The sequence below is a fragment of the Microtus pennsylvanicus genome, chromosome 19, assembly GCF_037038515.1.
Source record: "Microtus pennsylvanicus isolate mMicPen1 chromosome 19, mMicPen1.hap1, whole genome shotgun sequence".
Taxonomy (NCBI): Eukaryota; Metazoa; Chordata; class Mammalia; order Rodentia; family Cricetidae; genus Microtus; species Microtus pennsylvanicus.
This window is the reverse complement of record NC_134597.1, coordinates 32,604,355-32,629,771: the sequence shown is the minus strand read 5'-3', so window position 1 is coordinate 32,629,771 and position 25,417 is coordinate 32,604,355. Positions and strand designations below refer to the sequence as shown.

At 37.6% G+C, this 25,417-nt stretch overlaps 1 protein-coding gene across 1 annotated transcript in view; it reads left to right on the top strand.

The window, feature by feature from the left end:
* Kdm7a (lysine demethylase 7A) overlaps nucleotides 1–25,417 on the top strand; it is a 64,896-nt gene that overhangs the window by 23,320 nt on the left and 16,159 nt on the right. Inside the window, exons 3-10 of the mRNA XM_075953865.1 lie at nucleotides 6,285–6,402; nucleotides 8,440–8,600; nucleotides 10,800–10,941; nucleotides 11,291–11,477; nucleotides 12,576–12,738; nucleotides 16,113–16,200; nucleotides 17,698–17,804; nucleotides 22,860–22,951. Of these exons, the coding sequence (XP_075809980.1) occupies nucleotides 6,285–6,402; nucleotides 8,440–8,600; nucleotides 10,800–10,941; nucleotides 11,291–11,477; nucleotides 12,576–12,738; nucleotides 16,113–16,200; nucleotides 17,698–17,804; nucleotides 22,860–22,951 (1,058 nt within the window). The remainder of the gene's footprint in view (nucleotides 1–6,284; nucleotides 6,403–8,439; nucleotides 8,601–10,799; nucleotides 10,942–11,290; nucleotides 11,478–12,575; nucleotides 12,739–16,112; nucleotides 16,201–17,697; nucleotides 17,805–22,859; nucleotides 22,952–25,417) is intronic.

The window sequence follows — 25,417 nt, the reverse complement described above, 5'->3', positions numbered from 1 at the left end:
GCAGACAAGGACTGCCTAGTTTACATAACAGACCAGCTAGGGTTACATAGTGCGACCCGGCTCAAAAACATACAAAACAAAACAAGAAGGAACCTTTGCGGGGCTAGGGAGATGGCCTGTAACATGAGGGCCAGCTTGTTGGGATTTCTGTCCCGCCTGGTACCCCACAGCCAGCAAGCCCCAAAGAAAATCACACAGAGGTCTCCATAAGATTATAAACTGGACAATGGCACGCGGTTTTGATCCTACGCAATGTGCTGGTTTGGTGGGAGCCTAGCCAGTCTGGATGGTCACCTTCCTAGATATGGATGGAGGGGGGAGGACCTAGGACGTACCACAGGGCAGGGAACCCTGACAGCTCTTTGGACTGGAAAGGGAGGGGGAGAGGAGTGGGGGGAAGGGGAGAGGGGTGGGAGGAGGGGGAGAAGAGTGGGAGGAGGGGGAGGGAAATGGGAGGCTGGTGGGAGGAGGTGGAAATTTGTTTTTTTTTTCTTTTCTTTATCCTCCTTTTATCCATAAAAAAATTTAAAAAAAAAAAAAGAATCTTATAAAAAAAAAAAAGATTATAAACTGGCCCATTAGCTCAGGCTTCTTATTAGCTCTTTTAACTTATATTAATCCATTATCCTTATCTATGTTAGTCACATGGCTCAGTACCTTTTTCAGAGGGGCAGATCACATCCTGCTTCTTCAGTATTCTGGGAAGGACTAGGGAGGAAGCTTCCTGCTTCCCAGAATTCTTCTATTCTCATCGCTCTGCCTCTACTTCCTATCTGGTTGACCCGACTATACTTCCTGCCTGGCCAATCAGAGTTTATTCAAAACATGATTGACAGAATATAGACAATTCTCCCGCACCACAAAAACATATTGACAGAATACAGACAATTCTCCTGCACCAATGGCCTAGTGGTTAAGAGCCCTGTATGCTCTTCCAAAGGCCCAGGGTTCAATTCCCAGCACCCACATGGCAGCTCACAGCTCTGTAGCTCCAGTTCCAGTGGATCTGACACCCTCACACAGACATACATGAAGGAAAAATACCAATGAGCATAAAGTAAATAAATTCACTTAAAAAAAAAAGGACTTTTGACTGAGGGTGATTTGATAAACTGTGGGTGGTATGTAGGTAATATATAGCCTCTCTTGTTTTGAATATGAAGTTTTGCCCCTTTGTACTCTTCTAAGTAGAAACTTTGTTATATGAAAATAACATGCAAAAAAGACTTAGTAACAATTAGACTGATCATTTATTAGAAATATTAATAATTCTTATAATTTATAAGAGATTTAGGAATTTAAGCTATAGTATTGCATAAGAATAGTTTATGTCAAATGTAGTTACCTGTTTTCATATTATATAGTATAAAACTTAAAATTAAGACACCTGGTAAAATTGTTACATGAATCTTGCTTGGTTTATGTTGTATATAAGTTAAGTAAGTTTTGGCCAAGAATACGGAAGCAGTAAATAGTACAGTATTATTATTTCAGTTGAAACAACTAAATTTTATATCGGTTTTGGTGCAAAATATTTATTCCCCAAATGAAATGATTTAAATTTTATTTGTATGAAATAGAGTTACTAAGAGGAAGTACTACTTGAAGGGGGGATACATTCTATTTTTTCCATATGATGTCATCTTTTAAAAATCTTAACACACTTGCTAAACTGATTACACAGACTGTAATGGATTGTAACCTACACTTTGAATAACGATGCTTCAGAGAGAAACTTGCCTACTACTTGACCCTTCAAGTCCCTCTTCTCTTTGAAGAACTTCATGCCAGGGATTGGCTGTCTTCTGGGCAAGCATCCAACTCTGACTACTCAGAGGGGAGATGCCCAAGATGCAGTAATCTGTTTTGTCTTGACTTAAGGCTTACCTTCCCTCATACTTCAACATCTGCTTCAATTGGGTAATCCCTTTTGATTCCTTTCCCTTTGCTATTAAGTGTTTCTTGATAACACAGGGTTTTCTGTTCCTGTCAGAATATCCCAGATGTCTTTAATGTAGATATAATCGAGATATTACAATTCCCAATTAATAAGGTTCATTATACTATACTCTGTGGTTGGGAATTAAGAGCCTATTTTAAAAAGCAGAAAGCTGCTCAACATTTGAATATATATTCTGTGTGTTCCTCAGGCACATGCAACCAAAGCAGACATTTTCTCCCCTGTGACCACTACTTAAACTATCCCTTCACTGGCTTTCTCTTAAGAAAAATTAAAAAGGGGGCTGGGCTGGAGAGATGACACAGCTGTTAAGAGCACTGGCTGCTCTTCCAGAGGTCCTAAGTCCAATTCCCAGGAACCACATAGTGGCTTACAACCATCTGTAATGAGATTTGGTGTCCTCTCTGGCCTGCAGGTGTATATTCAGGCAGAACATTGTATATATAATAAATAAATAAATCTTTAAAAAAAAAAGAAAAGTTTAGTCAGCTGTTGTAGTGGATGATTTTATGTTTCAAACTTTTTGGTCAAATAGGACAGTTGCATGTTTCTCTTAATCTTTAGGTCAGCACATTAGAGGAAGTTACAGTGTTTTGGTAGGTTATTATATGCCAGATTCTATAGTGAGTAAATACTTGACCTATATTATCCCCTTCAATATGTGCAACAATGTTATATGAGATATAAGAGAAAGTATCTAATTAAATATTATGTAGTTATTCATCAGAGCTGTAGTTTGGAGCCATAGCTATCACATCAGAGAGTATACTTTACTGATTAATGTGCTCTGCAAAAATTTAAATAAATAAATGGAACATCTGACTGGGTCTGGTGGCACATGTCTTTAATCCCAGCACTTGGGAGGCAGAGGCAGGTTGATATCTGTGAGTTCAAGACTAGTCTGGTCTCTGTAGTAAGTTCCAGGAAAGCCAGTACAGTGTAGAGAGACTCTGTCTGGGGGCAGGGGAGAGGGAGGGAAGCAACATCATAGTTCACTTCGCAAATGGACAGCTTTTTTGTTGTTGTTTTGCTTTTTAAATGATAATGCCTATTAACACAGAGCCTTGAGCTAGGCTACCTGTATGATAGAAACGTGAATTACTCCCACTTTTCTTGAGACAGTATGTATTTGCAGTATATATAACACATATCTTTAAAATAGTGCTGTTTGTATAAGTTTTTCTGTGCTGTGATAAAATTCCACGACCAAGGCAGCTTACAAAAGAAGGAGTTTAATCAGGTTTATGGTTCCAAGAGTTAGCATTTACTATGGCGGAGTGAAGTCATGACAGCAGGTGGCTGGAAAGGCAGCTGAACTCAGTCTATATTCCTTAGCAGGAAGCAGAGATAGTGTACTGGGAATGGTGGGAGGCTTGAAACCAGTGTCATCCCTCCTGCAAGAAAACCACACCTCCTAATCCAGCCCAAACAGCCACCAACTGGGGACCAAGTATTCAAATATATGATCCTCTGGAGGCCATTCTTAGTCAAATCAGCACACTGTCTTCTAGCATTTCTGCAAATGTGTCTTGAGTTAATCACAGAAACAGGTTTATGTTCATGGTTGTTAATTATAGTGTCATGGAGAAAGACTGAGAACAAACGAAGCGCTTGTCTTAGTTACTTTCCTGCAAATGCAATGAAACAGCGTGTCTAAGGCGGCTTAGGAAGAAAGTATTTAGTTTGCCTTATAGTTTAAAAGGGTTAGAGTCCATGATGGTGGAGCAAAGGAACAGCTGAGAGCTCACATTGGGACGAACAACCATGAGGCAGAGAGAACATGTGCACTGGGAATTACAGTCTTGTGGAATTTCGAAGCTTGCCTCCCAGTGGCACAGCTCTTTCAACAAGACCACACTTTTGAATTCTTCCCAAACAGTCAAAATAGAAACCAAGTATTCAAAGATATTTTCTCTGGGAACCATTCTCATTCAAACCACCACTGTGCTTAAGAATCAAAATAATTATATCATGACACATCTACACCTTAAAATTGTTGTCTGCTTTTAAATTGCTTCTGATTACTTAATACGGAGAAAATGCCCATAAAACAAGAAAATAATATAAAAACATATGATACCAGATGGAAATAAGTTATATCTATATAATAGAGGAAAACCTACACTAGGATGTCCTTGAACTATAGGACTGGCTTTAAAGGTTTGTTTTTATTTTTATGTGTTTGTGTTTCTGTATATGTGTTTGCACCTGTGTGGGTACCTTAGGGGGCCAGAAGAGGTCATCGGAGATCCACGTGATTTAGATGGTGGGAACTTGATTCTAGTGTTCTGCAAGAGCAACAAGTGTTCTTATTGGCTGAGCCATCTCTAGCTACTGTATGAATAGTTTCAAATGAGAAAAAAATAATACACAAGGGATACATTAGTGGAATTTCTTAGGAAGATTCAAATGTAATTCACAAGTTTTCTAAAGAGACCTAGTGTTATGGTCTTAAAATAACTTGAAATTGGGCTAAGGCATAACTCATTTGGTAGAGCATACATGAAGTCCAAAGTTTGATTCCCAGCACTACATAAAACTGTGTATGGTTATGTGCTTGCTATGCCCATAATCCCAGCACTCCAGGAAGTGGTATCTGGATTATCAAAATTTAAGGTCATGTAGCCTGGGTTACGTGAAACCTTGCCTCAAAAATAATAAAATATCTTGAAATCACATAGTTGTTTTTTTCTATAACATTTTCTTTTGAAAATGTCCATGGATGATGGTGGCACACGCCTTTAATCCCAGCACTCGGGAGGCAGAGGCAGGCGGATCTCTGTGAGTTGGAGGCCAGCCTGGACTACAAGAGTTAGTTCCCGGACAGGCTCCAAAGCTACAGAGAAACAACAACAAAAGAGGAAATGTCCAAACATACAGGAAAAGTTAAAGTAATTTTACAGGAAGTAACTATAAGTGTTCACATCTATTATTATCCTCCACCACTCACTTTACTCCTCATTTCTCTGTATAGTTATGTCACTGCCAGTCAGTTTTACCATTCAAAAAAATGTATTTCTAAGTAAGTTGCTGACATCAGTACCAAAGAGTTAGAATGTTGAGAATTTTAGATTTTAAAAAGGATTCTTTTGAAACTGAAACTTATAATCTAAACAGAAACAGTTTTAGATTTATTTTATTTATTTATTGTTTATTTTGTGTACATTGGTGTTTTGCATGTATGTCTGTCTGTATGATAGTGTTGTATCCTCTGCAACTGGAGTTACAGACAGTTGTGAACTGCCATGTGGGTGCTGGGACTTGAACCCGCCTCCTCCAGAAGAGCGGCCAGTGCTCTTAACCTCTGAGCCATCTCTCCAAAGGATTCTTTTGAAACTGAAATTTATAATCTAAACAAAAACAGGAGGATTATGAGTTCCAGGTTAGGCTGTGCTACATGGTCAGAGTCTTCCTGGAACATGCACACAAACACAGTAAAATCTTACATTGCAATCACACAGATGAGCTACATATATGATGACACATAAGAGAGAGGTATCCATTTTCTCCTTTGACCATCTTACCCTTTGTTAAGGGTCCGTTAGGTATACTTTCAAAATCATACTAATCCATCTCCTTCATTCTCACTTTGAGGAATCTGGATCCAGACGTGTCAAATGATCTTCCCAAGGTTGCAGAGGAAGTTGATGGATGAACTAAGAATTAAATGTTTTCATTGATTTTCATTGTAAGGACTAATTAAGATAATCTCCTCCACCCTCCAGCTTTAGAACCATAGGAATTTAGTATCTGAACTAACCTTGAAGTTTTTGTTTTCTCACAGCACTGGTCTTGCTTTAGTTCTGTCTTGGTGAACTGATCTCTGTTCTTTGTGTCAGTATAAATGTGCGTATTTGGAGACTGAATCCTAACATAAAAGAGAGTGATGGTTTGGTTTTGGATGGATTTTTGGTGTGTGATAAAATGCCTTATCCTGAGAGATAATTTGGATGATGTGGTTAATCGTAGTCAGTAAACACTGACTCAGTGTTTTAATAAACTGATTTTACATAATTGGAAATGTTTAAATGTGAGTAAATAAAGACTTCATTTGATGCTTTTAATTCTTTTATTTAATTTTTAAATTATTTTGAATGAAATGATCAGGCTTTTAAAAACCCACAGTTAGTTATTTATAATTACAGCATTAGCTTTTGTAAAATTTTCATTTGTGTTCTGGGAATGCATTAAAAACGCAAGCATTTCCTTATACCTATAGCTGTTACTTCTTATTAGGTAACTATAGCAGATAGTCCATATAGCATTACCAGTTACCAAAAAAAAAAAAAAAATGTTTTCTTTTCCTGACTTTCTACAAATTCAGTGAAAAAGAGGAGGAACTGGCACAGGCATGACTACACAGAAGTGGATGATGGCTCCAAACCTGTGCAAGCCGGAACTAGGGCCTTTGTTAAAGAACTGCGTTCTCGAGTCTTCCCAAGGTATGGAACCTTGTTCTGGTTCAAACAGGATTTAACAGCATTGGCTAGTGAAGTGGGATTACCTAAAGTGGTCTTTTCAAATTTAGGTGCCACCATGCTATTGGTGTCAACTGGCTTTTCACTGTTTTCTATAAAAGAAGTAAAACTATCAGTACTTATGTTTTGTATATGCATACTGGGTCACCATATAATTCATCCCCAGAATTTGAAATATACTCATTTGAAGCAGTTTTCATTTCTGACTTCTGATAATGTAGTCGTTGTGTTCTTTTTTTCTTCTTACTTTCCCTGTTTTGCACCTCTTTTTCTCAAATCACTGCCTGTTTCCTGGGTCCACCAGAAGCATGCAGGGCCATTGCCTAGCCTCTGGTGCATCAGAACTGAGATTTTTGATTCTGAAAAATAATCAAGTATATTTGAGTTGTCTAGGCTAAGAGAGAATCAAAAGCATTATAAAACATTTAATCATGCTAATTCAGGTCATTTCCTACTCACTGCCTGACATCTATTTAAAGAGATAATGCTTAATAGGCTTTACACAAGATCTTATCTCAGCTTGTTAAAGAGAGGAAGCACAATTTAAATTTAAATCACAGTATCACGTTCAGCCTATTATGGAATTACTTTCAGATACTGAAGTGAAAGCCCTGAAATTTTCCCAGTCTTTAGATTTCTCTGCTCTGTTCACCACCTTTTAGTCCTTAAACAGAAACAGGATGAAAAACCATCCACATTTGCCTCCCTCAGGTTGGCTGAAAATAGAAAGCACAGGAAACAGTTTCTACGTGATGTTTGCTGAATTAGATTCTTGTTCTCAAGCTGTCATTTACCAGTTTCCAAGTTGTAAGAGAAAGTTTACTTGTTTTCCTTTTTACTCAACAGTGCTTGATTTATTTGGGGCTTAGCCCTACATTTTTAGTCTGGGCCTATTTACAGGTGTCAGAGGTGGTTTATGTTCTCAAAAAAAAAATCTATGCAAATTAATGTCTGTGGGTAGACATTTTTCAGGGAGAGGAGATAATGGCTTTCACTTCTCAAGATTTGCAGCCCTCAAATCATTAGTAATTTATACGCTTTTCTGCCAGTGTAAACACAGGAGAGAATACATTAGAGTGATCACAAATGTCGAGTTTGTTATTTTTTATTATTATTTTTTTTTTTTCAGAGACAGGGTTTTTTTTGTGTCTTGTCCTGGAACTCACTTTGTAGACCAAGCTGGCCTCAAACTTACAGAGATCTGCTTGTCTCCCACGTGCTAGGATTAAAGACAAGTGTCAGTATCACCCAGCTAAAGGGCTATTTTTAATTATGTAAGCTTTTTATTATTTAAACTATAGTAAAATAATAATAAGTATTGAATTAAATATAGTTGATATCATTTACATTGTATATAAAATAAATTGAGTAGGTTTTCATAATTCCCTCTGTAAGGCTTAATGTCTTTTGAGCTTTTCTACATCAAAACATTGATGTTTATAAATGTATATATGTCTAATTCTTTAAAAATGTGATTATGAACCCTGCCTTGAAAAGCAAAAAAAATAAAAAGAGAGGTTGGTTTTTTTTGTTTTTGTTTTGTTTTGTTTTTTAAACTGGGTGGTGGTGGCACACACCTTTAATCCCAGCACGTGGGAGGCAGAGGCAGGCCTGGTCTACAAAGTAAGTTCCAGGGAGGCCAGGGCTGTTACATAGAGAAACCCTGTCTCAAAAAAGCAAAAAAGAAAAAACTGTGATTGTGTTTGTTATGAATGGTATTACTATATAAATTTGCTTTTATAATCTATATTATAGGTACCTTTTCATATGAATACATAACTATTGTACTGCATGCAATAGTTTACATTCCCATATGATCTATTATTTTATTATTTAAATATGAATTTTACTTTTGGGGTTCTGAAGTTATTTAAAGAGGAGAATTAGGTTGAGAACCACTGATACAAATATACATTCTTTCTCCATGTTGACTCATTACCACAGGACTTTTATAAACAGTTTATGATTAAAAATGACATTTTACTCTTACGTTTTTCTTAGTGCCGATGAAATCATTGTAAAGATGCATGGCAGTCAGCTGACACAAAGATACCTGGAGAAACATGGATTTGATGTTCCTATTATGGTCCCTAGATTAGAGGACCTTGGACTCAGGCTCCCTTCACCTGATTTTTCAGTGATGGATGTGGAACGTTATGTAGGTACGAAATTGGTTCCTTTAAATTCTTGTAAAAACATGGAAATACTATAAATGATAGTGTCCCAAAAGTATTGATATAGAAAGGAGTATATCAATTCTTTGTGCTGGATGCTTCATAAAGGTCAGGAAAAGTGAAATTCAGTAGTGCTTTTGTTGAATGCACAGACCAACAATGGTCAGAAAAGAATGAAACATTTTATCTATTCTTATTTTATCAGCTTATCCTACCAGTCTCTTAGTTATTAAATTTGATATTTGTGTAGGTAAAGTCATTGCTGCCACAGATTCTGAGAAGACATGAGAAACTGGATAGGTTCTAGCATCTGCAGAATGAGGGATCAGTCTGAGCCTAGTCTTCTGGATCCTGCTTCTTGACCTCCTGTCTCGTAGAGGAGGAACTGTAAAGAGAAGATTCAGTTCAAACATGTATTTATGTTAATGACTCGGCCAGTATTGCCATTTAATGATGTCTGAACTGGTGTGATTTTGAGACCTAAGAAAGTAAGAATTAAGGCAAAAATTACCGATTGCCAGATTGTCATTTTCATTCCTTTCATTTATTCTCATTATAAAGTTTATAGATAAAACTAGCAATATGTATTTGCCATTTGCTAACAAAAGATAGGTGTTATTTGAGAATCAGAACCCAAATCTACCTTGTCTCAAAATTATGTGTCCACTACTATACATTATTACCTTGGCATGTCATATTAAAGAACTTGTCTCTTTATTCATTTTTATTAATTGTTGCATTCAGAAAAGTCCAGTTAAATGCTCTGACTTAAACACTCATCTAAATTTAAATATGATAAACTAGGGAATAAGACTTAGATTTAACTTAAACCTAATTGCCTTTAAAGTAAATAGTGTAACAGTTACAGAAAAAGTTGTTCAAACTGCTTTATCTACTAACTTTTAGTACTGCAAAGCTCTTCAGTTAAAGTAACAGTAGTAGAAATATTATGTTTTATATAAAGATAAAGAAATCGAGCAATATTATTTAGCCTATATGACGTTACATTGGCATAAGAGTGGAACACTTAAATTTTCTATTTCAGATTGGTAGCTGTTGCCATATTTTGAATCCTAACTCATTCTGTTAATCTATTGTAAAGGGGGTGGTGCTGCAGAGGTCTGCAAGCTTTACCTTGTGGTTTTACAGAGAAAACCGCAAGGTAATTACAACCTAGAACCTGAGTACTCAGACTGCACTAACATGAATTGGCTTTTGCTTGATGACCACTGTTCTTCAAGGTGAATATTAGAAGACACTACTAATGGAACAAAAATTATTTGTTCTGATGACATGTTTAATAATTCCTCAGTGCCTTCCTTTTTTTAAAGCAACAGATTTAGACTCTTAAGCATTATAGAAATTAAAGGGAAGAGCCAATCTTCTCTTTTATGCATGAGGAATATAGTAGTATGTTATTTGTGTTTTAATAAATAAAGCTTGCCTGAAGATCAGAATGCAAAGCAGCCATGCTAGTCAGCCATACAGGCCAGGCAGTAGTGGTGCACACCTTTAATCCCAGCAGCCACACTAGTTAGCCATAAACACCAGGTGGTGGTGGTACCTGCCTTTAGTCCTAGCACTAGAGAGGAATATAAGACAGGAGGAGACAGGTCTGAGGATTCCTGTAGGCAGGACCGCCCATTTCAGTCTGAGGTAGAGGTAAGAGCCAGTGGCTGGCTGGTTTGCTTATCTGATCTTCAGCTTGAACCTCAGTATCAGTCTCTGGGTTTTTACTATTCCCAGTATAAAGAAATTGAAACCCAGGAAACAGTAAACAATTTTCATATCCCAATTTAATGTATTTTTTTATTATGAGCTACCCACAAGAAATCATTAAAAGGCTTATTAGTAAATTGTTTGTTTTTACAATTGATGTTAATTCTATGCAGTTTTTTAAAAATATTTATTATGCATACAATATTCTGTCTGTGTGTATGTCTGCAGGCCAGAAGAGGGCACCAGACTCATTACAGATGGTTGTGAACCATCATTTGGTTGCCGGGAATTAAACTCAGGACCTTTGGAAGAGCAGGCAATGCTCTTAACCACTGAGCCATCTCTCCAGCACCCCTTCTATGCAGTTTTATAGTTGGCTTAGTTATCAAAATAAACAAATATGAATTTTAGTATTTTTGTTTAGAGTATCTACTTAGTTAACAATAAGACTGTAATTTTTCTCTGCAGGTGGTGACAAAGTAATAGATGTCATTGATGTGGCAAGGCAGGCAGACAGCAAAATGACACTTCACAACTATGTTCAATACTTCATGAATCCTAACAGACCAAAAGTGTTAAATGTGATCAGCCTTGAATTTTCAGATACAAAGTGAGTATCTCTGGACAGTTTGCCTTAGCAGTCTCAATTTTAGCTAAGTGTAGTTTGATGATGATGTTTATTTTAATAAACAATTGTGACTTTTATAGCTATCCATTGGAAGCAGTGTGAGTTATTACAGTGAGACCATGTCTCAATGATAATAATAATAGTAATAGTGATAATAATGATATAAAATGTATTTTGAATGTGTAAGTATTGTTAATCCATTTCATTGCTTTGTTTGGGTTGGCATGGGAAGGACAGTTTTAAGAAGTCTTTAATTTGTATTACATTGGTATGTGTGTATACATACATATATATATATTTATTTATTTATTATTTTTTTTTCTTTTTTAAGGATGTCTGAATTGGTGGAGGTCCCTGATATAGCCAGAAAACTTTCCTGGGTGGAAAATTACTGGCCAGATGATTCAGTCTTCCCTAAGCCTTTTGTCCAGAAATACTGCTTAATGGGAGTTCAAGATAGCTATACAGATTTCCACATTGACTTTGGTGGGACTTCTGTCTGGTACCATGTCCTCTGGGTAAGAATAGGGTCTTTCTTACTTTCTTATTAATGAAAGCATGCCTTATTTTTCTGGTAGGACATTCATTTGTTCTGTGTAACATTTGTAAAACATTTAAATATTTTTCTGCTGCTTAAACATTTTATGCCTTGGTGCTTTCTTTTTTCTTTTCCTTTTTTTAATTTCAGGTTTAATTTTAGATTCCTTCTTTACTTCTATATTTTAGGTTGATTTCTGTTAGCCTTTTGTCTCTTTTTGTTTTCCTCTTCTTAGTTAATTCACATTAATTTCTGAACCAAATGACTAAGAAGGAGCAAAATTATAGTGATAATTGCTTCTGGCCTTAAGATGAAAATGAGAAGACAAGTTGTATAAATCACAAATTTCTATAAAGTAAAGTTTTTATTTGTTCTACTTTATCTAGAACTGCATTGCCTAATAAACATTAGCCTTATGTGGCTAGATTTAAATAATTAAAATTTAGTCTAAATAAAAATTGAGTTCATTCATACTCGTTATATTACATGTAGCTAATAACTCCTACACTGGAGACATAACACAATTTAAGAATATTAAAAAAAAATATTCCGTCACCATTGAATTACATGTTGCTTGGCCAAGAACCTGTTCTGATTTAGATTCCTGCGCCAATGCAGTTCTCAGGACTAGAGTTGATGCTGTCCTTGAGATATGGTCTTGTTCTCTGAAGATGCCAAAAGTTCACTAAAGGAAGTTTATTTACAAGTTTTTAATTCAATAAAAACCTACCTATCAGTTACCCATAAGATCTTTATGGTTCTAAAGATGAAGTTTGAGAGATGATTATGCTATGACCCAGAGAGCCTGCTAACATAATTTACTTCTGTTTGTGCTTCTTTATCTTCTCTCTTGCAGTACTTTTTTTGATAGGGCTTTTATTGACTCTGTCGGTTGGAGATAGAAGTTTTAGTGCCTGTGAACTTGCTAATTAGAGGATTGATCAAATATGTGACATTTTTCAACCTAAACAAAATCTCATAAGTTTTGTTTAGATGCTTTTATTGGGAAATTGTACCAATGTAGGCCATGCTGAGAATGGGTTTTCTTTTTCAAAGTAGTATGGTTACTTCCTTCTAGGGTGAGAAGATTTTTTATTTGATAAAGCCAACTAATGAAAATTTGGCACTCTACGAATCGTGGAGCTCATCTGTGACCCAGAGCGAGGTGTTCTTTGGAGATAAAGTAGATAAATGCTACAAATGTGTGGTAAAGCAGGGACATACCTTATTTGTTCCTACAGGTAAGGTTTTATCTCATCCCTACTTCACGGTTGATTGTTGAAGGCTGGGCTGATGCAAGGCTTTCCCTGAGGCCTTGATGAATGGAAAATGACACAGTTCCTTGTCTAAAACCAGGAACACGCTGGGTAGTGGTGGCGCATGCCTTTAATCCCAGCACTCCCGGAGGCAGAAGCAGGCAGATCTCTGTGAGTTGGAGGCCAGCCTGGTCTACAAGAGCTAGTTCCAGGATAGGCACCAAAGCTACAGAGAAACCCTGTCTCAAAAAAACCAAAAATACATACATACATACATACATACATACATACATAAAAATAGGGGCTGGAGAGATGGCTCAGAGGTTAAGAGCACTGGCTGCTCTTCCAGAGGTCCTGAGTTCAGTTCCCAGCAACCACATGGTAGCTCATAACCATTTATAATGAGATCTGGTGCCCTCTGCTGGTGTGTGTGCAGGCATGCAGGCTAAGTAAATAAACATATAAAATAAAACCAGGAACTGGGGCTAGGGTCTTGGGAGGCTTTCCCTGAGGCCCTAATGAATGGAGAACAGTCCCTTCTCTAAAACCAGGAACATGTTTGACAGAGCCAGTAGTAGCCTGGGACTGAGACTTTTGGGTAGCTGGTTCAGATCCTGAGAACCCAATTCTTGCCACCTTAAAAGGCTGTCGTGTGTTCTGTCTATAAAGCTCTTGAGATACCCTTTTGCAATATTGTTTACCTTTCCACTGACTTTTTTCTGCTGTATGATAGTTTTTGGTGACTTGCTGTACTTTTTGATAAGCTTGCTTAGCATAAGACATAGCTTGTACAAGATCTCCTAACCTCACCTTTTCTGTTTTCTTTACCTTCTCATTTCCTGGCCACCTCCAATTTAGGACCCTATCACTGAAGAACCTGCTGGTCTAGATTAGTTGATAGTGAGTCACTTGGAGTCAACTTGTAATTAGAACCAACTTTAACATATGTGTTAAATAGAACAGCCTTGAGGGCCTTACCTAAGAAGGACTAAGGACTCAATTGTTCCTTAGAGGACTTGATCACCATCCTATTAAATGGTACAAGTTCATGGTTTTTAATAGATTAGTATGATCAGACAACCACCACTGCCATCTAAGTGGAGAGTCATTCCATTATGTCCAAAAGAAATGCCATACCTTTTAGCAGACACTGCCATCCCACTTCCTTGACCCATTGGCAGCGACTAATATGCTTTCTATGCATTTGCCTATTTTGACACTTAATATGTTTCCTTTTGTGTCTAGCCACTTCCCTCTGTGTATTTTTCTCTCTTCCCTTCTGTTTTTTGGGTTTTTGATAAAGGCAGGATCTCATAGCCCAGGCTGGCCTGTAAGTCACTGTGTAGCTAAAACTTGCCTCCTAAGTGATAAGATTGTAGGCATGTGCTGTCATCCCCAGCTGTGAGTAATTTCTTTTACATTCCACATTCACTTGACTCATCTACACCACAGCACACCTGAGTGCTGAATCTTTTTCACCTAACAATGCTCCTTTGCAGGATATACAATAGTTTACTTACCCATTCATTAGTTGATGGACATTTGGGTCCTTTCCACTTTGTGATTTTATGAATAGTGCTGTTTTGAACAGTTGTACAAACTTTTATGTAGAGGCATGTTTTCATTTGATTTCTTTGGAGTATGTACCGAATAGAATTGCTGTGTTGCATTACTTAACGATACTTAATTCTTTGAGGACTACCAAACTTCTCTGTACTGTATATCTCAAGCATAAGCATTAATACATTGGTTGGCAGTGTAAATGAATATGCAGGCTATCCTCTCTGGGCTTGGGTGACCTGATGGTTATACAATTTACAGAGCTGTTTTTACATGTTCTGCTTTTCTGCTTTGCCTCTGATGTAGAATAATTAAGCTTGAGTAAATTAATGAATCATTATCTAGAAGTATTAAGATTTATGTCTGACTTTTGAAAGGCTGCCTTTAACTCTTCTATTGCTATTTAGTATAATATTTCTGTTGTATCCTTTTAAAAATCAAATTAAAATTCATAGATTAAGCTTTTTATAAAGTTAAGTTGGTGACCTACTGGAGTGTGTAATGAAGAAATGCGGTTTTTCTATGTGCGTGTATTCACAGCAGTGTTAAGAGTCATGAGTCTGCGGATCAGTACGTGTGAGCCAGGGACAGCTGAAATTCATCAGCATTGGTGTAATTTGGGGCCTGTCCAGCTTCATGGAGCATGGGGATGACCAGGAGGGCTTGGTAAACTACAGGCTTCTGGGCCTCTCTCTTCAGGCTCTCATTCAGTAGGTGCAGGATGGGCATGAGAATTTGCATCTCTAACAGGTTGCTTGCTGATGGTGCTAGGTTGAGGACTGCTCTAAGCAATGGGATTTTCCCCAAGATGATTAGCAACTTTCTAAACAAACTTTGCTCTAGTTTTCTTTAATATACACAGTAGTACACTAAATGGAAATGTTTATAAAAACCATGTATAAGTACATTGTTTAAATAATGGAGTTTTAGTTTCTAGTCCTGGTTTTTATTGAACATGCTTTGTTACCTATATGAATGCCCAGCAGAACTTATATTTTTATGGCTTTTCATTCAGTCTGCTAACATTTAAAAAGTTAGACATCCTCTGTTAGAACTGTCTCTCGTTTTGCAAACACTGTAATGGAAATAAAACATTTAATCAGCAGCATTTAATGTTCATAGGCCCAATTTCCACCCATTTAAATGTGGGTGATCTGCCTTTTCTTCTGCTGGAGCAGGCTGTCACATTGTGTTCCCAATCTTTCCCTGAGTATTCCCGTATTCCTTCCAGGGGACTTCCTTCATGGTGACACCAGGGAAGCAGATTCCTCAACCAATCTCCCCCCCCACACCCCCCACCCCCAAATAGGGTTTCTCTGTGTAACAGCCTTAGCTGTCCTGGAACTCACTTTGTAGACCAGGATGACCTCAAACTCTCCGCCTGGCTCTGCCTCCAGAGTGCTGGGATTAAAGGTATGCACCACCACTACCCGGCTTCACCCAATCTTATATTCATTAATGGAAAATGTTATTTCCTAATTCAAACCAGATTTGACTGCTCTCAGAATAAAATTTTTCATTGTAAGGTGTTTATTTTAAAACAAAATAAAACAAAAGAAGTATTGGTGGTCACTATCCCAAATCCTCACTTTACCCCCTCAGGCTCATCAAAAAGCTTTAGCATATGATACGCTTTAAATAAATACTCAAGTGGATGAGTCAATCAATTGTAATAGCATAACTTCTTTAGTGCTGGTGTATGAAGTAAATTGATATTGGTATATAAGTTACTTATTTCACAGGTAGAATAACATCTGTTTAGTTTAGAAACTGAACCATTGTTGATTTGTGTGTTTCAGGGTGGATTCATGCTGTGCTCACTTCTCAGGACTGTATGGCTTTTGGGGGTAACTTTCTACACAATCTCAACATTGGCATGCAGCTCAGGTTTGTGTGTCACTAATATTGAAAGGATCTTTTGTTCTTAATTGTAACATTTTTGCTTGTTTCCTATAAAAAAAAAACCACATTTTTTTTTTGAGATCCTGTGAAGATAGGCCTTGAGGAATGAATGATTAGGATTAGGTATTTGTTTGTTTGTTTTTTGGGAGACAGTTTCTCTGTGTAACAGCTCTGGCTGGTCCTGGAACTCATCTTGTAGACCAGGCTAACCTCAAACTCAGAGATCTGCCTGTCTTTGCCTCCTGAGAGCTGGGATTCAAGGTGTGTGCTACTTCTACCTGGCTAGGAATGGGAACTTTTTTAACAAAAAATATTTTTAAAAGGTTATTTGGAGGGTCTTTTCAAATCTAAAGTAAAATAGATAACTTGTTCAATCTGATGATACCTCCTGCATACCAAATTTTTATAAAATGTTTATGCCTTTTTTAGTCTGTAAATGTGAATATGAGTTAAATTAATTAGATTCGGGTATAACCTTTGGGGCTGGAAAAATCCTTGAGTCAGGATTGCTATCAGAATGCTTTTGAATTTTGTTGTAGGGCAGTTCTTCCCCTTTTGGTGATATCTGGCCTTTTCCAGCTTTGTTCTTTTACTGTACCTAGAAAGGATTAGGGTCAGTCACATCACGGGTCTGCTTCCTGATGGACCCTGCATGAGGACTGAGAAAAGGGAAATGCCTTTTGGGAGGCCGAGTATCATTGGTATTCCTCCAAATGTGATGACTTTTGTAACTCTGCGTGTGCATGGGAGCCCTAGATGCTTCGTCCTTGCAGTTAGAAAAGGAGGTGGTCAGGCGGATCTCTGTGAGTTCGAGGCCAGCCTGGTCTGCAAGAGCTAGTTCCAGGACAGAAACCAAAAGCTACGGAGAAACCCTGTCTTGAAAAATCCAAAATAATAACAATAATAATTATAATAATAGAAAAGGAGGTGGTGATTCTTACAGAGCATAGGGCTATGGGAGGTTGTGTGCCTGCCAGATATAAGTTTTAATCTTTTTGTACCTTAGCTATTTCTGGAAAAGAGATGGCCTCTTCTACATGTGTTGTTAGGACTCTGACAGAAGACCAATATTGTGCAAACTGTGGTCCCTCTCTTTATACCTTGACTGGTGTCAAGTATTGATCTGGAATGCTCTGTAGAGCCTAAAGAGAACATTCATGGGTGTTGGTAGTGTTGTTCAACATATGGAACTGGTCTACTATTTTATTAGTGGAACCCTCATAAGATCCTTTTTTGTTAAAATTAGGATACAAATCCCAAGAAGTGTTCTTTTACAGTACCCAATGTAATTCTTAAGTAGACTAGCAAATTTATTAAGGTCAGGACCAGAACTTGCATAAGATCACAGTTCAGTGTTATCAAAAGGTAGTGTTGTTAAGGAAACATATATATCATGGCCTGTTTATTTTCAGTTGAGTACCTTTATTTAACTTCGAAATGCTAATATTAATATTAACTGTTCTTCAAATTTTATTCATTTAGGTGTTATGAGATGGAGAAAAGACTAAAAACACCAGATCTTTTCAAATTCCCTTTCTTTGAAGCCATATGCTGGTTTGTAGCCAAAAGTTTGCTGGAAACCCTGAAAGGTAATTTGTACACTCTGTTGTGTGATAAGATGTGCGTTTGCAAATTCCTTCAGGGACCCTTTGCTAGATTTCACCCTCACTTTTTTTTTTTAAAGATTTATTTATTTATTATGTATACAGTGTTTTACTGCATGTTCGCCTGCACACCAGAAGAGGGCACCAGATCTCATTACAAGTGATGTGAGCCACCATGTGGTTGCTGGGAATTGAACTCAGGACCTCTGGAAGAGCAGCCAGTGCTCTTAACCTCTGAGCCATCTCTCCAGCCCTGTCACCCTCACTTTTAAAATTATTTTATTTTTAATTATGTGAATGTATGTTGGGAGTTGTCCATGTGAGCACAGTGCTGGGAACTCAGGTCCTCTGCAAGAACAGTAGATGCTCTTAACTTTTTGAGCCATCTCTCCAGTCTGGCTTCCCCTCTTTAAAAAAGTATGTATTTCTTTCCCCTGCTAAGAATATTTTTAGCAGTTAGAGCAGTGGTTCTCAACCTGCTATGACTCTTTAATACAGTTAGTTCCTCATGCTGTGGAGACCCCCAACCATAAAATTATTTCATTGCTACTTCATAACTGTAATTTTGCTGTTATGACTCATAATGTAGGTATCGAGTATGTGACCCCAAAGGAAATCATGATCCTGAGGTTGAGAACCACTGAGTTAGAGTATCTGGTCTATAGCGATCCCCTCCTTATTCTTAGAAATCAGGTACCCAAATACTGAAAAACAGTCATTTCATTTAATAAGAGTGAATGGCCTGCGCGCACGCACGCATGCACGCACACACATACACACACACACACCCATACTGTCTTATTCTCAAAAATGTAGCTTGTGTCACAGACAGACTACTACCTAACACTTGTTCTGAAATACCTGCTTAAAAGTTTAGAGTGGTGTGGGATGGGCATGGTGATACATGCCTTTAACCTCAGTACTCACAAGGCAGAGGTAGGCAGACACCTCTTAGTTGACGTCAGCCTGGTGTACATAATGAGTCCTAGGCCAGCTGAGGTATGTAGTGATACTCTTTAAATATTTTTTTTAAATTTTATGTATATGAGTGTTTGTCTCTATGTATGTGTGCACCTGGTAAGAGAAGCGGACATGAGATTGCTCAGAACTTACAGGAGTTACAGGTAGTTATGGGCCACTATCTTAGGGTTTCTACTGCTGTGAAGAGACATCATGACCACCAGCAACTCTTATGAGGACAACAAACATTAAATTGGGGCTGGCTTACAGTTTTTAGAGATTTAGTCTATTATTGTTATGGTGGAAAGCGTGAAGGCATACAGACAGACATGGGGCTGGAAAGGTAGCTGAAAGTTCTGGGTCTATAGGTAGTAGGAAGAGAGAGACCCTGAGCCTGGCTTGCTTCTGAAACCTTCAAGTCCACCCCCAAAGGTACACTTCCTCCAACAAGGCCACACCTCTTAATAGTATCACTCCCTATCAGCAGCCTATGGGAGTCACTTTCATTCACACCACCACAGCCTCCCTGTGGGTAATAGGAAATAAATCTGGGTCCTCTGCAACAACAGCAAGTGCTATTAAACTGTTTTACCATCTCTAGTCCCAAATGATAATATTGTTACAGTTAGCTCTCAGATAGATGTACAGTGGTCTAAAATCTAGACATTTATTTCTTTATATATTTAAGTTATATAAGAAGAAAAGCTGGAATGAAAAATAACAAACTAAAGGTAATTTGTAGTATTGTGTATGTGTACACACACACACGCGCGCGCAGTAAAAGTCTGGGGTCATTTCCTTCCAAAGTTTAAAAAGGGGGGGGGGGCAGCAAGATAGCTCAGTGTTAAGGTGCTTGCTCTAAGCTTGACCACCTAAATTTGAACACTGAATCACATAGGAGTTGAAAGGAGGGAACCAATTCTGTGTTTGTCCTCTCAGCTTGCACACATACAAAATGATGAAAAAGAATGAAACCATTATAAAGACACCACCTTACTTCAAATGGAAAGGTGAGAACAGTGAGTCCTTGTGTCAGGAGAGAGGCTGTGGCAGTTTTAGGAGTATGTGTATAATAGGTTAGGGTCCCTCAGATGAGGAAGACCGTACAGGAACAACCTGTGCTCTAGAAGTGAGTCTTTAGTGTGAATCTCTGACTTTATTGAGTATTATTCTTGGCTAAAGGGATGGCTGTGAATTGCGCCCATTTCTCAGTGACCAGGTTCTTGTTGTTGATTTTTCCCTTGAACATAGTCTCCAAGTTCAAGTCTAGAACAGCAGGAGCATGTATTATACACTTGTGTAGTAATAGGAGCGGCGGCGTGGCTGCGTCCCCAACACCCCAGCCGCCTGCTCGGCTAGCTTTTGCCCTGAAATAATTACACAGACACTGTATTCTTTTAATCACTGCTTGGCCCTTAGCTCTAGCCCTTACTGGCTAATTTTGATATCTCAATCAACCCATCTCTAACAATCTGTGAGCACCGGTCTTACCGGGAAGATTCTAGTTCAGAGCTTCGTCGCGTGTGTCTGCCCAGGAGCCAGGAGCATGGCGTCTCTCCTGAGGCGTCTGCTCCCGAGAGGAGAGCTGTCAGGTCTGAGCTCACTTCCTCTTCCTCCCAGCATTTTGTTCTGTCTACTCCTCCCACCTATCTTCTAACCAATGAAATGGGCCAAGGCAGTTCCTTTATTAGCCAATGACCTTCCTCCATCACACTTGTAAAAGTAGCTGTGTCTTTGTTTTAGAAATAAAATTTAATTCCTGAACTCTCCAGTTAAGAAATCTAAAGTTCTACATTTGGTTGGTAGTTCTTTTTCTTGCCTCTTTTCTCTAACTCTGACTCAAGGACATAAAGTTTCTATCATCCCGTTAGCTAGATGAAGCTCTACTACTTCATATTCATTCCGTTTCTGTCTTCTCCCATCCCCACACTTCCTTTCTACTCGGAAGCCTAGAAGCCTTTTAGAACAAAATAGAAGTTTATCTGAAATATGAAATATTGTTGCTCATTAAATTGTAGCACCAATTTACTCTTAGAAATAACTAGTATTTTATCACCTCATGTAAAAAAAGGTTCAGAAATACTGAGGTCTATGACATTCATTATTGAGTTGTTGTTTTTTTTTTCCTTTCCCTTTTCTTACTTTTTTAGACAGGGTGAGTCTGACCCAGAACTCACTGTGTAGACTAGGCTGGCTCAAACTCAAGAGATTAGCTTGACTCTGCCTTCCCAGTGCTGGAATTAAAAGCATGTATCACCACACCTGATCACCACTGAGTTTACTGAAGAATGATCATGGAGCGTCTGAGTCTTGTCTTCTTTAATGTCTTTTGAAGTTTTGTAAACTTTGCACTTGCATATCTTGATAGATTTATTCCTAGGTACTTTGCATTTTAGTGCTTTTATAAATATAGCATACTATTTTATAATATTATTCCCACGGTGGAGTCATGTAAAGTTGTTTCCATATTTCAGTATGGTCAAATACTGGCAATGGCAACTCCATATGGCTCAGCCTAATAGTAGTGGTAGGGACAAACCCAGGACCTTGTGTACGAGGCAAATGTTCTACCACTAAGCTACAATCTCAGTCCTGAAACAGGATTTTTTTTGTTTGTTTGATTGTTTTGATTTTTGATGCAGGATTTCTCTGTGTCACTGTAACTGTCCTGGAATTAGCTCTATAAACCAGACTGTCCTTAAATTCAGAGAGATCTGTCTGACTCTGTCTCCCAAGTGCTGGGATTAAAGGCATGCGCCACCACTGTCCAGCTAAGCAGGCATTTTTCAAAGCATCAATTAAGTTTTTTTTTTTAACTTGAGTAGCAATTACCTGAGTAACAGCCTTCTTTAAACTAGGTACATAGATGTATATATGTTGGCCATCATCATAGACATTCATCCAAGAAAATCTTGGTACCACCCCTACAGTATAATTAAGTTCCATCTGCCTCCTCTTCTGTAGTTAACTACTGTCTTCACTTCTGCAATAATCCTTTTCTTTAGTTTCATCACCCATCTATTTGTAAATTTCATATAATTTCAAACTGATACTATCCTTATGGGCCTTTAAAATTATGTTTTATCTACTTATTTTGGTGTGGGAAGGGTGTGGGTCTGCCATACATGTGTGTCTTTATGTCTGAATGTGTGTATATGCACACATGTGTCTTCAGAAGCCAGAAAAGGGCATCAGATCCCTTGTTGCTGGAGTTAGAGGTAGTTCTGAGTCATCTGATGTGGTACTGAGAATTGAACCCCAGTCCTGTAAGAGTAACAAGTGCACTTAACTGCTAGGCTATCTCTCTGGCCCCAACGATTTTTAAAATTTTTTTTAGTTTATATGTTTCTTAGCGCCTGTAATTTAAAATTCCTAATCATTTGTTACCTGTTGCTGTTATCTTTGGTGTTGATTTCTAGCTTAATTGCACTTTTGAGCATCTAAGTGATTAAGATCATTGGGATTTGTTGAGGCCTCGTTATGGTCCCTGCAGTGCAGATGATTTTTGTAAATGTAATGAGTATGTCTGAAAAAAATGTGCACTTTGCAATTTCTAGGTGCAGTATCCTATTTATGACTATTTAACCAAATTTTATATTGCTTGAATTGAATTATCTGACTACCTATTTTTTCAGTCTACTCTATGTTTACTATTTTTGTTAGAAATATCTGACTGTAATTGTGAAATTGCTTATTGTATTTTGTTGTTTTTTCTTTTTTTTATATTTCAGGCTTGAAATTTTAAATGTTTTCCTATTTTAATTTTAAATGTGAATTGAATTTTTGAACGTGTTGAAATGATGCTTTATTAATGATGACATATTACTATAGCTATCTCAACTTTATTTTCAAAACTTAACATCGTTTTCATACTGTTTTATTTTAAACTTTTCTGTATTTTTATTTGTTTAAAAAAGCATTTAGTGTCATTACATTTAATGTAGTTCAATTTCTTTTTCTTTCTTGCCTTTTAAATTGATTATTTCCTGTCTTGTTTTGGGTACTGTTAAGTTTCATACTCGAAATATCCTTTTATAAACTTTAGGACATTTCCTTCCCTCCCTTGCTTCATCCCAACAGAACTGAAAGAAGATGGGTTCCAGCCTCAAACCTACTTAGTACAGGGAGTGAAAGCACTGCATACTGCTTTAAAAGTATGGATGAAAAAAGAAGTAAGTTGTTTTTGCTGGGTTTGTTTGTTTGTTGGTTGGTTGGTTTTTTTTTTTTTTGTGGCAATCATGAAAATGGTCCTTTTATTGTGGGCAGCATTCACATGCTAGTTGTAAAAGGAATGAAATTGTATTTTATATACAGTTTGTACTCTCTGTCATACTATACACAGATGTATTGATTCTGGTTAGAGAATAAAGAGCTTTGGTTTTCTTTATTTTTGAAAAAGCAAAATGCAAGTATATTTATGAGTCTAAGAAACAAGCAGGCTGATAGAGTAGCAAGCCAGGTTGAGCTCTTAGCATGTCAAGCACTGTGCTTTGTCTTTACATGTGTGACCTCATTTAGTCTTTTAGAGTTGCTGTGTGAGGTCTGGGTGCTGCGGTGTCCCCATTTAAGTAACTTTCCCAAGAGCACTTGGAGACGGACGTTTCCTGTCCTGACCACCCAGTCCCAAATAACTGACTCAGAGGCTGAATATGAATCATAAACGTTTGGCTGATAGCTCAGGCTAACTAACTGTTACGTTTAAAGTTAACCCATATTTCTATCTGTGCTTTGCCACGTGACTTATGGTTAGGGTTATCATGGTTTGTTACCTCATTTTTACATGTCCTGCTTGCTCAGCAGCTAGCTGGTGTCTCTCTTGACTGCCCTTATTCTTCCCATCTTTCTCAGTTTGACTTTCCTGCCTAACTTCCTGCCCAATTACTTTTTTATTAGCTGACATATTCATATCCATAGTGTAGAAAAGGATTGTTGCACAGTAAGAACTTGTGAGGCTAGGATAAAAAGTCCTGCTCTTTGCCACTAGTAGGTTTATAAAACAATGAAAGAAAGGAAGGGGCAAGAATAGTTTTCAGTTATCCCAGGCTTTTTCTGAGAGTTCATCCAAATCTGCATTTGGAGTTAAGTGTTTACTTTTACTTCCCTTCTGCTTCTGTAGCATGTTCTTACGTACTTAGGCTTAAAACTAATGTGTATAATGTATGTATGTTTTCTTCACTAAGCTTTTGAACTCTTATTTCAACTCAATGGAGCTTCACACATGATCTTAAATAATATGATTGATAAATATATGTGCTGGTGATTTCCAGATTTGCTTGCTATCCATTTAAAATAAAATTCTTGGCCGGGCGGTGGTGGCGCACGCCTTTAATCCCAGCACTCGGGAGGCAGAGGCAGGCGGATCTCTGTGAGTTCGAGACCAGCCTGGTCTACAGAGCTAGTTCCAGGACAGGCTCCAAAGCCACAGAGAAACCCTGTCTCGAAAAACCAAAAAAAAAAAAAAAAAAAAAAAAAAAAAAAATTCTTGCTGTTAAGGGAAATGAGGAGAGCCAATGAGAAACTTAATGTCTATAAAGCACCTTCTGTGTAAGCCTGAGAACAGGGGACCAATGTAAAGGTCAAAGGAAACTCCACAAAGTTCATGTCCCTGTCTCTGTCTGTCTGTCTGTCTGTCTGTCTGTCTGTCTCTCTCTCTCTCTCTCTCTCTCTCTCTCTCTCTCTCTCTCTCTCTCTCTCTCAATAATAATAATAATAATAATATACATTTTTAAAAGGAAATACTGGGAAACAATAAGTACTAGCCTATACTCCAGGAAATTTCATTTTTAGGATTTTAATTTAGGATTAGTGCTACAAATCCATTAGGGCAAGGTGCCATAGAAACATAAAGGAAAGTTAAAAACATGCCTTCCACTGTCAGATTTTATCATGTGTGTGAGGAGGAAAAGCATAAGCAAGTTAACAGCTGTGTAGCATGATTGAATGTAAACTGTAGAAATTGTGTGTCTTTGTCTCCTGGTAGAGGCTTTGGATGGGTGCTTCAGATGTGTGTTAGCATTGCCTTGAGAACGTTTTGAAAATAAAATCCCTGTATCTTGCTTGGGATTTTGGTTTTAATAGCCCTAGATTAGAATTGATCCTAAAAACATCTTACATGATTTCTTTACATAGTTAGTTTTTATTACAAGTATTATTAGGCATTGTAAGTAAAGTGTGTTTCAAAACATTTCTACATTTTTAGTAATTTTGTTCAAAGATAAGAGGCAGTTCAGTATACTGGTTAAAATTTTGGGTTCTGGAGTCAGATATTCAGAATCAAATCTCATCTCTGCTAGTAGTAAGCTGTTTCATTGTGGATATATTACATAAGGTCAGTGTCTCAGTTATGATGGCAATACTCATCATAACCTGTAAAAGGTTGAGCATCTCCAATCTGAAATCTGAAGTTCCCCCATATCTAAAACATGACTAATCCTAAGTATCTCAGATGAGGAATATCCAGCTTGAAGTATCCATGTCACCCTGATAATGAGGGTAAGTTCGTGCTTACCAAGTTCACTTAACAGTATCAGAATACAGAATTAACACTATTGCACGTTATTGTTGCTAACTAATTTCTGCAAGTTATACTAAAAACAATTCAGTAATAAAGCAAAAATGAAACTAGTTTGTGTCTAAAT